We start from the raw sequence: 16,040 nt of genomic DNA on the forward strand, positions 1-16,040 counted from the left end.
ATTCCAGGTGGGATTTGGAGGATGGAGCATCTCAGCAGGTGCTCCTCTTTGTGATATTTTTAAACATCTGGCACATTTGGGTTATGTGAAGTCCTTAAAGAGTCTAATAAACTAGCCATAGACCAGACAATGTATGCACAACAGTTTTCTTGCAGGGTTTAAGACTGTGAAATTGAAAGTTTTGGTATTATTTCAAGCAGGGACTTTCAAGAGGGACTTAATATAGCTTCAAATGGAATAAAGAAAAACAACAAGTATAAAATTTGCACATTTTCTAGGACAGTCAAAATCCAAGAACAGTGGCAGTCAATATAAAATATAAATTGTATTATCAATGGGTGTACATTTGCATATAAATACGTGGCAAATAAATGTGTTTTGCAAAGAAGTGGTAACAGTCAGGCAAATTCACATTTAACATGGCATATTTCATAACCAGTCAGAACCCAGACCTTTTTTTTATTCTTTTTTTTAAATTTAATGTCTCCCATTAGTCTCCTACCAGAGATGTAAGTCAGTGTCTCCCTTAGATTATTCATATGCTACTTCCTCTAGGTAAGAAAGAATAGCCACAGAATAAAAGTACATATTAAATCCATTTATCCCAATCAGTTCCTGTTTAAATCAGCATGAGTCACATACCCATTGATTTGATGTTCCTTAATTGGTACGTATAGCACTGCATTATTCTGATTATTCCGTCATAAAGGATTATAACAGTGACATGTTTTTAAATACTGTATAGCAAATTTATATTTCTATTTGTTTATGTTATTATTATTGTATTGGGTTTACATGGCAAGGTTTTGGTAGCAGGGGGCTGCAGGGGTGGCCTCTGTGAGCAGAGCCCAGCAGCTGCCCCAGGTCAGATCAGAGCCAGCTCCAAAAGGGACCCGCTGCTGGCCAGAGCTGAGCCAGGGAGTGACACTGGTTGGGCCTCTGGGAGAGCTGATTTAGGAAAGGGAAGAAAACAGCTATGCAACAGCAGCTGGGAGAGAGGTGTGAGAACCAGCCTTGCAGACCCCAAGGTCAGTGCAGAAGGAGGGCAGGAGGTGCTCCAGGTGGAGCTGGAGCTCTCCTGCCGCTCGTGGGGGACCCGTGCTGGAGCAGTTTGCTCCTGGGGGATGGACCCCGTGGTACGGAGCCGTGTGGGAGCAGTTCCTGAAGAGCTGCTGCCTGTGGGCAGCCCCCGCAGGCTCAGTTTGGGAAGGACGGCATCCCGTGGGAGGGACCCCACAGGGAGCTGGGGCAGAGAGGGACCGTGAAGGAGCGGCGGAGACGAAGCCTCAGGGACTGACCGCAGCCCCCATTCCCTGTTCTCCTGCGATGCAGGTAGAAGAAGGTGGATGGGGGGAAGGTGTTTTTAGTTTGCTTTTAATTTCTCACTGCTCTAGTCTGTTATTACCAATAAGCAATACATTACATTAATCTCCCTGTGCTAAATCTGTTTTGCATATGATGGTAATTGGTAAACAATTCCTTGTCCTTATCTCAACCCTTGAGCCCTTTTTCACAGTATTCTCTCACCCAGTTCCTTTGTGGGGGGTAAGAGAGCAGTGTGGTGGAGCTCAGCAAGCCAACAGTGTGAAACCACCACACCCCTTCACAAGACATTTTCACCCACAATAATCTTTGTAATCTACACACTAAACTACAACATACCACATATTTTTTGTAGCATATAATAGCCCATTACAGCGTCAAATCAACAGCTCCACAGAAGTCATGAGTTACTTTGCAGCAAGAGCAGATTTTGACCTCATAGCACTGCTAGATGTGAAGTAAAAATACAAAAGAATGTGACCAAAGCCATGTCATTCATGGTCTGCCCAAATTAAAAACTTTATTTTTTGCTTCCTCTACCCTGAAAGTGTGAGCAGCACCCCTGGCCTCCTCTCCCCTAACACCAGCAGCTTCCTCCCTTCTTTATTACATTACAGCCTCTCCCTCCTAAAGAAAACAGAAAGCAGAAATTTGAGAGAAGAGAGCTAAAAGAGGAAAAATTGAAGAAGTAATTTTTATACCCTTCTTCCTTCATCAGTGTACAGAACTGACAGCCCTCCTTCAGCACTCCATGTAGTTATATTTTTATTATAATGCATTTGATACTATACATGTTGTTTCTTTTCTAATCATCATGACAATGACAGAAGGACCAAATGAGTGTTGCCTCATGGCCTCCCACCTTTATATTTTTGATTTTGCTACTGATGTTCTTTTAACATGGCTTTTGGGCATCTGAAAGTTCTCAGGTCTTATGTACACAAAATAAATTTAAAAAAATGAAGGGGGAAAAAAGAAATTCCATTCTGTGACATTACATTTTTTCATGGTGAGTGACAGGGAAGCTTTGATGAGCCACCTACACTTCTGTCATTTGTGCTAATGAAGTGTTATGAACATTATAGCTTACTCCCTGCACAGCCAAGCAGTAGCAGGGGATGAGGCACACTGCTTTCTCAGTGGTTTCACAGACACTTGCCAACAGAAGAGAAACTCCTGAGAGCTTCATTGCAAACTTTAGGGAGAATGCAGTTTGTGTGAACAAAGTTTTTTGTGTTTGTTTTGGGGGAACTGGTACAAAAAACATTTGACTGCTCTGTCCTAACCCCTCTAACCTACTCAAGCCTCTCTGTAGTTCCTCATTCTGGTTCACTTCTCCTAGCAGGGCACCTTGAAGAATGTTCCTCTCATGTCCACTCAGCCACAGCTTAACTACCCTGGCAATTAAAACATCTTTCAAATGTAAAAACCAAATATCCCTTGTGATATTTAAACCCCGTACTTCTTATCCTGTCCATAGCAGACTTAGGGAAAGATGTACTGATTCCTTTATGCAACTGCTTTTCTCTAAGGCTGACTGAAAAAAGCCGTGCATCCATATGAAATTTCTGAGGAGGTCCATACATCTACCAGAAAACTTACAGGAGGCCACAATTCACTACAATTTTAAAGCCACTGTTCTAGCCTGTCTGCAGAGCAGCTCGCTCATGTCAAATTCATGATTCACTACAGTCTTTTCTGAGTATCTTCTACCTGGTGAGCTGCTTCCTAACGTGACTTTGTGCAGTTGATTATTCTGACTTAAGCACAAAACCTTGCATTCATCGAATTGCACCTATTTTTCTGCAAATCCTGTTCTATTTGTTAAAGTAATTTTAAATTCTTGTCCCGTCTTCCAAAGTGCTTGGGGGCAGCAGGCTTTGGTATCATTTGCAAATATAATTCTCTCTATTCATCACCTAACAGTACTGAAAGCACATGTTCTTCCAGTGTATGCAACTCATGGTCGTCATCCTTTTTCTGAGTTTGTAAGAACCTTGTCTTAGACATACCATATGTTCAGAGAGTTGCTGCCAATAGAGGAGGATTACAAACACTCTTTCCTTTTGAGACTTTCTTACTCCTAAATTTCCATCTTGCCCTTCTTGTACAGGAGAACACATGGTTTGGAATAATGGTCTCTGGCAATTTTCTTTGTTTTCCTCCCTACGTAGGCCAAAACATAATTCTCACCCCAAAATCATACCTTCATCATTTCTGCACTTTTCTCCAACGTCTACATAGACCTAGTGCATATGTCTTTGCAAGGAGAACTGAATTCACTGCAATTTATCCCTTGCCAAAACCGCAACAGTTCCTCTCAGCAACCTTTCATGGGCTTTTACATTCAAAGGCACCGAAGCCCACTGTCCTCTAGATTTTTTGTTCTGTAGACAATCCCAATTTTACTTTAAAACAAGACTTCTTATCATTATTATTGGAAAGCCACATGTCTCTTAGCACAAAAGGTTTAGTTGCTTTTAAGGGTATAATAGACATTGTAAGTTTGGTACATGTTGGGACTGCTAACATGTTCATGAGTAGTGTTGTTCCCTATTTAACATCTACTTAACTGGAAAAGGATTTAGAAGAAAAGCTATATGCCATTAAGGATTTAAAACTGTCTCACATGTTAAGGCTGAAAAAGTTCAAATATCTGCTTGAGACCTCTAACAAACTCTCAAAGAGCTGCTTCAGACAGATGCATGTATAATCTGATGCATAGTGTAAGAACTGCATGAAGGTTAAATTTGGCTTGAAAACATACTAGGACATGGAACAGGATGGGATGGGAAGAATTATTGTTTCCATCTTTCTGACTAGAGATACTTTCAGAATGTGTCTGACCAGCAGGTAGCTAGTTATACAACTTACAATAACACTCACTTTCTGGCCACTTCAGCTGAAGTAAGCTTTGCAACACACTTTAAAATTCTTCTCATCTCAGAGGATTCTGCTGTTTTCTGAAAATGTGCCTAACTTGAACTTCACATGTGGTCCTCATTTAAATGCAAATCAACCAATTAGCAATTTAAAGTATGCTAACAGATAATTTGTATTTGAGATACTTGGTCTTGGAATGTGTTAAGGCCTGAACAAATAACTCACTTTGTTTTACAGTTTCAGATACGCAGGCACTATCTTCAAGTTACCTGGTAATGGAGTATTTTAATAGTTACAAAGCATGTAAATTACTTTGCATATTCCAGATTTGGCCTGGAAAATTAATAACTTACTCTTCAGGCACAGGGAAGATGAAAACCACATTTGCACTAAATTCCATGAAATACTGTTAAACTGTGGTTATCAGTCCTCTGGGTGCCAAGAAATTTATCTTGTGTTTTCTATTAAGTTTTTGCATCGATGGTACAGGTATAAATACTGTGGTGAAATCCTGACTCCAGTGAGGTCAGGTGTTTTTGAGACATTAATTTTGAAAGTAGGATTTCGCTCACAATTATTGTGTGCACTAATTGGTATTGATGTAATTAGTTTTGAATCTTTGGTAGATTTTATCTGAGAATAAAAGGTTTGAATGGCAAAGGCCATACCTTCCTTCAGATCTTAATTTAAGGTGAAATTTGCACTGAGTGTAATTCCATGAACTCTACACTAAGGAAACACATGCATTGAGGAGTTTTGATAATTATAGAATGTATTAACATAGCAGTATTTATTCTATTTTGAACGAAAACATTTTCTTCTGATCAAAATTCTAAAATCTCAAAAGAATCTTAATGTTCATGAAGAATTCTTGTCATGAAGACATTAAGGTACATTTTGCCTAACAGAAACATTAAAACACTATGAAATGTGAGTATACTTAGTAATTTAAACTCTGTAGAAAAGTAGAACATGCTTGCCATATTAGCATCAGTATTGAGATAAGGATGGTCATCATAATATATAGACACATACACAGATTTCTAGGTTGGAAGAGACCTCAAGATCATCGAGTCCAACCTCCGACCTAACACTAAGTACTCCACTAAACCATATCGCTAAGCTCTACATCTAAACGTCTTTTAAAGACCTCCAGGGATGGTGACTCCACCACCTCCCTGGGCAGCCCGTTCCAATGCTTAATAACCCTTTCGGTAAAGAAGTACTTCCTAACATCCAACCTAAAACTCCCCTCTCGCAACTTTCGCCCATTCCCCCTCGTCCTGTCACCAGGCACGTGGGAGAACAGACCAACCCCCACCTCTCTACAGCCTCCTTTAAGGTAACTGTAGAGAGCGATAAGGTCGCCCCTGAGCCTCCTCTTCTCCAGGCTGAACAAGCCCAGCTCCCTCAGCCGCTCCTCGTAAGACTTGTTCTCCAGACCCCTCACCAGCTTGGTCGCCCTTCTCTGGACTCGCTCGAGCACGTCCATGTCCTTCCTGTAGCGAGGGGCCCAAAACTGAACACAGTACTCAACGTGCGGCCTCACTAGAGCCGAGTACAGGGGGACAGTCACTTCCCTAGACCTGCTGGCCACGCTGCTTCTTATACAGGCCAGGATGCTGTTGGCCTTCTTGGCCACCTGAGCACACTGCTGGCTCATATTCAGCCGACTATCAACCAGTACTCCCAGGTCCTTCTCTGCCAGGCAGCTTTCCAACCACTCATCTCCCAGCCTGTAGCTCTGCTTGGGGTTGTTGCGCCCCAGGTGCAGGACCCGGCACTTGGCCTTGTTGAACTTCATACAGTTGACCTCAGCCCATCGCTCCAGCCTATCCAGATCCCTATCCAGATCCTCCTGCAGAGCCTTCCTGCCCTCGAGCAGATCGACACACGCACTTAGCTTGGTGTCATCTGCAAACTTACTGAGGGTGCACTGGACGCCCTCATCCAGATCATCGATAAAGATATTAAAGAGGACCGGCCCCAGTACCGAGCCCTGGGGGACACCACTTGTGACCAGCCTCCAACCAGATTTGACTCCATTCACCACAACTCTCTGGGCCCGGCTATCCAGCCAGTTTCTAACCCAGCGAAGCGTACGCCAGTCCAAGCCCCGAGCAGCCAGTTTCTTGAGGAGAATGTTGTGGGGAACGGTGTCAAAAGCCTTACTGAGGTCAAGGTAAACCACATCCACAGCCCTTCCCTCATCCACCAAGCGCGTCACTTTGTCATAGAAGGAGATCAGGTTCGTCAAGCAGGACCTGCCTTTCATAAACCCATGCTGACTGGGCCTGATCGCCTGCTTGCCCTGCAAGTGCCGCGTGATGACCCTCAAGATAATCTGCTCCATGAGCTTTCCTGGCACTGAGGTCAAACTGACAGGCCTATAGTTCCCCGGGTCTGCCCTCCGGCCCTTCTTATAGATGGGCGTCACATTGGCTAGCCGCCAGTCAACTGGGACCTCCCCCGATAGCCAGGACTGCCGATAAATGATGGAAAGCGGCTCGGCCAGCTCCTCCGCCAGTTCTTTCAGTACCCTATGTTGCTTTCCCTCTAACCTGCAAAAGGTGGGGAACATCAAGCAAGCCCTCAAAACGTTCCATAACTCTGTTTGTCAAACTCATACTGCAAAGATATATGGTGTAATGATATATAGGTATACCAAGTTTTCTATGAGGACTTCATTTAATTAACAGGAGGAAAACATTTGTCCTGACTTGCTCTCTGATCTTATAAAGGGATGAAGCGTCATTTCTACGTAGTCTTATTTGAAATCTGTAATATAAGGAGCCCTAAGCTAAACACATGTTGAAGAAAGCAGGTGCAGATCACATGGTTTAGGGAAGGAGAATACTTTTTAAAGTAAGCATTCCTCAACGCTACGAATACCTCTGAGCTGCTCATGGTCACATAGAAAAACAGCATGCAAATACCTTTGTGTTTGTTCATACTCACAAAACCTTTTTTCCCATTAACCAGGGTAGAGTCTGTACTAATGGAAATGAACCTACAGGAGTGTGCTCCAGATTTTTTTTTTCTGTAGTTCTGAAAATCTAAACCGGACGACTTCCCTGGTTATCTAGTTAAGATAGCTGAAACTAGAAAGCTCTTGCTAAAGAAAATTCATTTTTGGTTTGATTGATTTTAACATTATTTAATGCAGAGAAAAGTTTAAGTACTTTTCTGACCCTTGTTATTTTTTTCTCAACTAATTTTAGGGAAAATTCTTAGATGATAAAAAACATTCTGATCCCAGTTTCCAATGGAATACAAACATATTATAAGCTGTACTCTTCTACAGTGGACCATCACTGGATGTGAATTTCAGTTCTGTGTACCAGGTAAGGTAGCATCACACAGCACTCTAAAGTAGCTTGAATACCACTACGCTAACTTTAGCCCTCCTGAGGGATTAATATCAATGCTTAATGACATTAATCCACATTTAGATCACTTATGTTTAATGACTTGCTTTCCATGCATACATATATAAACATTAATTTTGGATGGAAAGATAATCGTTCAACACGATAACAATTAAACAGCTGTAACCTGTCTCATGTGTTAAGTAATGGAGCTGCAGGCAAGCTCCATAAACAGATGGTCTTACCCACCCATGCTTAATGTCAAAGACTTTTTAAAAAAGAGGTGTTGACAAATCTGAACAAGAAGGCATAGTTTTAATGCAAATTGGCCAATTTGCAATTTAGATTACCCTAAAACTAATTTGGTCTATAGAAAAAATTAAGCTGCATTGTAAAACTGAGATGTTACACAGCACATGGATATAGCAGATTCCCCACCAACATAATTATTTACTAATTTCATTCAGCTAACAGAGTTTAATGGAAAAGCAGCTGGAAAAGTATTCATATTTATGGGCTTCCTAAGACAGTTACTTAATTTACTCATGGCACATAACAGTTATATCACAAAAAATAATGAGACTTGTGAAATATCTGTTCCAATCTCACAGAGCAACAACTAAGACAGGAGAGGGTCACTGAACTCATTGCAAGCCAGGATAGAAAGGAAACTAAAACATATTTTAGGACAACTGTGTTATAAAAACTTTATTACAGAGCAAATTTTCATCCAGGCTTTCACCTGGGCACCAGCTGTGCATGTGTGGTCTTGTATCACATTGAGATGCAGGTTCAGCTTTACAAAATGATACATGGATGCTGACCCCAGACCCATGAATGTTACTCCCAAACCAAATAAACAATTGACAGGTGATTTTCCATAGCTTTGCAGTAAACTGTAGATTTAACCCGCTCTCACATGGATACAAGAAATGGTAAAATACTACGATTTTCTAGAGGGAAAAGACAGTAAGCAATTCAGATAGCCTTAAAATGGAATATGTATTTGGAACATATATCGCCAGTGTTTAGTTCAATCTTTTACGATGCTAAACAAAGCAATAAATCTTGAGTTTCTTTATTTCTCATTAGATTAATTTAATCACAACACTGTAGTGTTTTGCTGAACATCTTTGATGTAAATCTTTGGAAGTATGTGTTCAGAGCAAAGAAAATGACTCACAAGTGTGGCCCACATTAGGTATGGTGTTTACGTCAGAGCAACCCTTTGCCAGAGATGCACAACGGACCAGTGGGTGTCAGCAACACACATCATGCTTACCACATTAGCCAAAAAAACCTTGCCCACTTTACTACACACTTTACTTGAAAAACTTTAAAAAATCTTATTTATTTAGTCTATTCTGTTCTCTCTCACAAACCAAATGTACATAACATTAAATGTATATTAATTCCCATTTCCAGTCTTGCAATCCCTGGCCTTAGGGAAACGTTGATGCTTAACAAATGTATGCTGAGTAGCAGATGTCAAAATTTTGTCTGAAAAAAAAGCAAACCTTTGCAATCATCTGTTATTTTGCTTCTCAAAGTCCTGAAGTATTGGAATAAAAAGAAACAAATGGTCTCTGAAATTTTAGAGCAATTAGACTTTGCTTTGGCTAAATTTCCATTTGAGTATCTTGGGAATATAAACAAAAACCATAATAACTCAAAAAGCAATCAAGGGTGTAAAAGATTTTAGAGAAGAGTACCACTAAGGACTATCTTCTTTAAATTACAGCAATAAGTTTGTGGTTTTTTCCTTTTTTCTATCCTTTAATAAAAGTCACCTAAAAATACAAACAGTGGGATAACTGAAAATGAGACTGGACAAACAGTCAACATTTAGAAATAACATAAAAATTTTAAGTTGAGGTGCAAAACGTTTTTACATTTGAAGTGGCATTCACGCTTCACAAAAAAAAATTATGTCTTCGATCAAAATGAGTTAGGGACTTTGACGATTCAGTGAACATTCCAGTTAGCACCTCTGTACTTAACGCATACTTATCTACCACATTCTGTGCAACCAGCTAGAGATCTGGTGGGCTATTCCTCTCCCCAAAAGTGAATAAAGTGCATTGGCCTTAAAATTTACAACTTCTTTGGAATATTCCTTTCCCAAAGAAGTTGTAAATGCAGGCCATTGCATTTTATGCGCCTTCCAGCTAATACCTGCATCAGACAAACAAATCTGTATTTCTAAAATTTTTCACACTACTGTAGCTAAACAGTTAATGACTCAGAAATAAGAAAGATGCCCTTATTTTAATTTTGGGGATATGAAGGCAGAGTGGGAGTCTTTCCTGTGCTCAACAGAAGTTAGATAAATATTCTGCTACCAAACTGGGAGTTGTAAATAACATAAAAATGCTTGGGCTACAAATGGAGGGTGACATTAAAGAGCTGGTATGCATGGAGACACATTCTGATGTCCTTAGTATTTTGAAATTTATTGCTTAGAAGGAGCTACTATATACTCTAGGACAGGTGAGAGAAAAGCAAATTGACTCTCCATTTACCAAGCTGAGGAAGCATCAATTTTTACTCCACTAAGTAGGAATAACTCTTGTAAAGGAACAGTAAAATGACCTGGTTTCTCCATAGCACTGGGGTCCTGAAGAAAACAGCACTAGGAAAAATAAATATTAACAGCAGGCTACAGACTGTACCTCATTACATGTCTTCAAGGCTGTGAGGGTAATATAAACAAATCAAACTATTTTTATAGCAGCAGCCACAAAGTAAATACACATTTGAAGAATAAACAGGTGGGAAGACAAACCTGCTTGGCCAGCACTGAGGAAAAACTTGTTTGTGCCTAATATGTTGGAAAAATTGTTCAAGAGCAGTTCATCCGTGTATAACTACAACCCTTGAAATGCTGCCAAGGTCAGTGAGACCAACAGCAGAGTGATCTGCTGAGTAATTGCTCGTTGGCAAGTTAAAGCGGTCAAGGGAAAGGTTTTATCCTACTTCTAAAGATTTACTTTATTTTATTGTTTAAAAAGCAGTTCTCTCCCCACCTCGCTACTCACTTTGTCAGCATGTTTTCTGGAAGCTCCTCAAAAATGTTAACCCCATCAATTCTTCCCAGGGTCCTGCGCAGTTGCATCTTGGCCCCCCCTCCCTCCTACATCTGGGCACTCTCATTTGTAAGCAAACAAAAAAATCAATTGTGATTTCTTTAAAAATAACTCACAAATCAATCTTACTACTTCACATCTGACTCCCTTCTACAAAATGGAATTTTGACTTGTCTTCCTGGTGCAATGATGTGGGTATCAGTAATACAGCCAAAACAGACCTTCATTTTCCTTGTCCTCAAAGCTCATGCCACTGTTTCGGGTGACTGCCACGTACAGCACCACCATCCTGCCTGCCAGCCAAGGCTACAGCTATTTGGGAATGTAGCTTGGGCCGTTTCTCTAGATACCCATGCCCCAGTGATGACATAGTCATGCCCGCACACTCTGAGTTACAGCCCTTCCAAAACATCCACAGAAGTTGAACTTCTCCAGCCTCTTTTCAGCCTGTGGCAAAAGAAAATCATGCTATGTTCACTTCCATCACCTCTACCACTATTAGACTTACTGTCCTACCTTGTTGCTTTGGCCACATAACCTCTTTTAACTGATGCTCTTCCATCTCTTCAAATATGAAACTTTTTCCTTATCAAAAAATTTTAGACTATTTAGATTATCTTTCAATTTCCACATCACTCATTGTTAATACTTGCCTTTGTCTGACCTGTGATCACCTCTTCACATCTATTCAATTCACCTCCAAGCGCTTATCCACGATGCTTCTCACATGTGGGAGATGTGCCCCATAAATGCCTGCTGAGCCACTTTGTTACTCCTGTCACAGCCTTCACTGAGCTTTGTGCAGTGCTCACCACAGCCCTAAGTACATGTGAGTCTGCTCTTACACTCAGACTTCTGCCAGTCCTTTGTCTGTGCTTCCTACCTGTTGTCACGCAATCATTTTTATCTGTGATTATGCAGAGACAAAAAGTGTTTGGATAGTACCCTCCTCCTGCATTACAGTCCTGCTGCATCTTGCATGAAGTGAGCCTAGGTGATTTTTCAGCTCTACAGCTTTTCAAAATCAACTTAAAAATGATAAACCTTTGGACAACTCTTCCTCCACTTTCTTCTCTTTCCTTAGTTCCCTTATCTACAGGTGTAATCTCCCATGCTAATGCACTGTCAAGCCTTGGGCAGTGGGCAGGATGTGCTGCACATGGGTCATACATACTGTACATAACTGAGTAAGAAAAGCTCCATTAATAAAGGCACAGTAATCTCCAAAGGTTTCTCCATGCTAGAACTAACTCAATTACAGCAACATAGAAGCTGTAGTAAGGATTACTTCTTCTCAATCTGCTGTATGAAACTGCTGTTATTTACATATAAAAACTGATATAATTCTTAAATAGAGCATTATGTTGACAAGAAGGTAATTTTGGGCAGTTAGATCACATATTACAAGGTGGAAGTACTGTTTCTGTGCATAGGTAAAATTCACTTTTCAGACCTTCTTCTCCAAGAAATAATAATAATAATAATAAAAGAAAAACAAAAGGAAGCTTCATTTCCGAAAGACATTAAGCTATCACATAAAAATAGAAAAGTATAAATCAAAGAATATTTACAGTCTAAAATAAGTGTAGCCTCCTCCTCGGCAAAAAAGCAGTTAAAGGGAAAAGATTGAAAAGGGAATTCTTTTCACAGCAAACTAGCTATGAAGAACTGATGAGCCATTATATAACCATTTCCCTTCTTAAAATATCAATTCCTTTACACAGACTGACAAGTGCAAATATTCTGTTTGAAGAAACAAGCATCAAAGAAATATGCTTCTCATTCAGACACAGCCAGCAGTGCTGGCTCTTTGAGTTTCGCACCGAGGACACATTAAAGCATAGCCAGCCTACCAATAGTACAGTGCTCTCCGTTCCATCCCTGGCTACATTCGCACTTCCCGTCCTTGCAGGTGCCGTGCTCGGTGCAGCGGGGATGGCAGGCTCTCTGGCTGCAGGCTGCGCCCGTCCAGCCGTCCTCGCAGCGACACGTTCCACCCATGCAGACACCGTGCGTGCCGCAGTCCACCGAACAGATTTCTGGATTTGAGAGGGGAACAGGGGAGAAAAGGAGTCAGAGAGTGCACACAGGAGAGAGAGGGTGTGCATTAATTAGCAGCGCTACGTTTTAATTCAACACATGAAGAGCAAGAAAGGCAAAATCTTTGGTAATTAAATCAAAGGGATTTACAGTGAAAGGCATTTTCAGGTAGGACCCAACATAATATGGAGCACAGAGTTTTATCTCCATGTTAATACTTAGTTATCCAGTAGACTTAGTGGTGCTTAAGTGCACACAGTTCTTCTGTTAGCTCTAAGCAACTTTTATTTACATTTTTTGAGATCACATACATCTTAAGAGCAGCCTTTCATAACTTAGGTTATATGGCACTTAAACCTAGAAGTTACAACATACTTCTAGTGACTAAATGTACCACATACCTAGGTCATTGTACATTGTAAGCAAAAATCTACTATTAATGAAAGTTCATTTTAACAAGGTTTCCCCTCCCTACCCTGCTCCCTGTTTTCTTTCAAAGTAAAAATGTGCCATTTCTGACACATTTTTTCATTATAAAGAATCAGCCTTACTGAGACAAATTAGTACTATGCTGACATACTGACACATCTGTTAAATATAAAAGATGATTCTCTTTTACATTCAGTAAATTTGTATCAGTGACAGCTATGAGCAGTCTGATTTAAATAATAGATTGTTAAAAAAAATAAATCAACATACAGCAATTTAACTTGTCATTTACGTATAGTAACAGGATCTTGTAACTGATAGAATAATTGAAAAATATGTTAAGAGCCAAAGGTAGACAGAGGCCAAACAACGCATGTTAAGTCTCTGCTAATACAACATGATAATTTAGACTGCCAGATTTTGCATTTACAGTTTCAGTTCATTTAGTCAGACTCCAGAAAACCTTACTTCTGCTAAGCACACAACAGAAAAAAGGAGAAGCAACAATACAGCCTGAGGGAATTCTTCGGTTCCTTGGCATACAGTTGGTTGTAACCACATAAGAATATTGCTTCATAAGAATACTGTATTTTGTTTTTGTTTTCTTGTAAAAGACAACAAACAGTTTAGTAATAAAAGGCTGAAATTATTTTCAACAGATTTCAGTGCATCAAAGGTTTCCAGTTTTCCACTCAATAAGGGTTTTCTTCCCCAGTAGAGGATAACTCTCTGTCTCCAAGTGCTGTGGAACATTAAACACAGTACCAAGGAGCTGTGACATTTCCCATAAGAAACAGACCAGAATGTTGCTGGAGAAAGACATCTGTAATTCCGTGCCCCGCCCCCCCCCCCCCTTTTCTTCCTATACAGCATTTTATATCTACTTTGAATTAGATTTTTGATTAAGAGATCCAAGATGGTTTGATTAACTTTAGAGTCGCAAAACGTCAACGCAGCTCCAAAAAAGAAAGGTTTATTTCTCTTCAATCTAATCAATTTTTCATTAGGGTGAAGGTGTTTATCAGCTTTTAGCACACTAGCTTTGAGCAAGGTGCGTCAATCTTTGTAATGAACTTATTAATTAGAGTTAATTTAATTGAAGTGGAATTGAAGGGCTAATTAACGGACAAACTGCTGATGAAGATAGAGGAAAGCTCTGCTGATTTCAAACCTATAAACTCCTCTGATGGAAATAACTCATTCTTTTTTTTTCTTCTAGCAGCTTAACAAAATGTTTATGGGAAAGATTTACTTCTTTAGTGTACCAGTCTGAAGGTCATTTTGCACAACTTCAGCAAATAATCCGTGTGTCTTTTTACAATGCTCTTTTGTGAGGTTGACACTTCTGATGTATCTGAGATCAAAAATATTGCATTTATTATAATGACTAATCATTCCTTGAAATGTAAGTAGAAGATGGAGGATAACTGAATAATCAAAAACAGTATAACGGACCCTGTATCAAGAAATAGAGGATCCATGTTTTGCCTGAGAACTACAACAGATCTCTCACAAATAGCCATTTTTAGTGCAAGAAAATGAGAATTTTTTCTTCTAAACAAATTTAATAGAAGACATTTTCTCCTTTTTGTCACTTTTTATTGAATGTTTGGAACTCTGTCCCGTCATTTTCATATACATAAAACATTATGGAGTATCACAGATCCTGGTCAGGAAGTACATTTGCTTTAAAAAGACGGTTCCTCATAAAAAAGTTATAATTATTCATAAGCTGGCACAAACCAGCTAGCCCATGTGTTCAGTTTTCATTAACAAAATCATCTGAGTTGTTAGATGAACTGTTTAAGACAAATATATATCTCACAGTTAGACATGATTTGTCTCTTGATATGTGGCTACCAAACAATATTCTAAAAACTTGTAGTTGTCAAAAGGCTGCTGTCATAATTATAAATATTTAGATTCTGCTTCCTGGGACAGAAACTCCAGTCATTTTCTCCTATTTCCTCTAAGCTTGGATTACACTTTTAATAAGTACAGTTTCAGACTTCAAGAAGTCCCATTTACTTCTTCGCCTCTACCAACTCCTTCTGCCGTGGCAGCCTGCACCTTTCCTCGAAAGCTGTTTAGGATTAATTCTTGCATTCGCATTGCCTTCAAACTGGTACGTCTGTGCAAAAGTTTCAAGACAAATGTCTTCAATTAGCTAGAGAGATTTTTAAATGGACTCTCTCTAGCTTCACTGTTGTAGTTTCTAAATGGATGTATTAAGATGATACTTATATATATATATATTGTACAAAGAACATTCTGTAGTTGTATGTGAGCTATCAGGAGAAAGTGGCTAACAGATTAAAACAAAGTAATTTCCAAATACTTCAAATTCGTTAGCTATTTTGAACCTTTGAATCAATTCACAGCTCATGCTAACGTCATCTGAAAGGCTTGCATCAGCTTGGTAGGTCCAGTGCTAACACAATGATGTCATTAAAGTGGTGCTATCCAATACATCATCGTTTTACAAAACATGAGTGCTTTTAACCCTTACCATTGGAGCAATCTGGACCTGTCCAGTTGGGGTCGCAGGTGCAGGTACCACTCTCTTGAAGGTAGGTGCCGTGGCCAGAGCACTGGTCAGGGCACATTGTCTTCAGGATTTCACAGTTGCTGCCCCCCCAGCCCGGGTTGCAGTGGCACTCGCCATGGATGCACACGCCGTGACTGGAACAGGCTGGGTCCAAGCAATCCGCTGCAGGGAGAAGAGAAAGATTGACTTAAACTTGTCATTTCTAACAACAATAATCACCTCTAGGTGCTCACGGCACCGTTGGGCTTAATCCGCATCTTAAGACCTTGTGAAATATACAGCATTGCACTCCTCTTAAAAGTAAAGATCAGTGGTTGAAGCTGACAAATTCACCTTTGCTTCACTGCAACGAGTGAGGAAAAG

General features: G+C 40.0%; 1 protein-coding gene across 5 annotated transcripts in view; it reads right to left on the reverse strand.

Annotated features, from left to right (window-relative positions):
- The window catches only part of TENM3 (teneurin transmembrane protein 3), a 420,747-nt gene that overhangs the window by 68,222 nt on the left and 336,485 nt on the right, over nucleotides 1–16,040 (reverse strand). For all 5 annotated transcript variants that reach the window (XM_035557879.2, XM_050710510.1, XM_035557878.2 and 2 more), the window contains 2 exons: nucleotides 15,639–15,839; nucleotides 12,514–12,699 (listed from right to left, as the gene is read on the reverse strand). In XM_035557879.2, the coding sequence (XP_035413772.1) occupies nucleotides 12,514–12,699; nucleotides 15,639–15,839 (387 nt within the window). The remainder of the gene's footprint in view (nucleotides 1–12,513; nucleotides 12,700–15,638; nucleotides 15,840–16,040) is intronic.

This window comes from Cygnus atratus, chromosome 4, assembly GCF_013377495.2.
Source record: "Cygnus atratus isolate AKBS03 ecotype Queensland, Australia chromosome 4, CAtr_DNAZoo_HiC_assembly, whole genome shotgun sequence".
Taxonomy (NCBI): domain Eukaryota; kingdom Metazoa; phylum Chordata; class Aves; order Anseriformes; family Anatidae; genus Cygnus; species Cygnus atratus.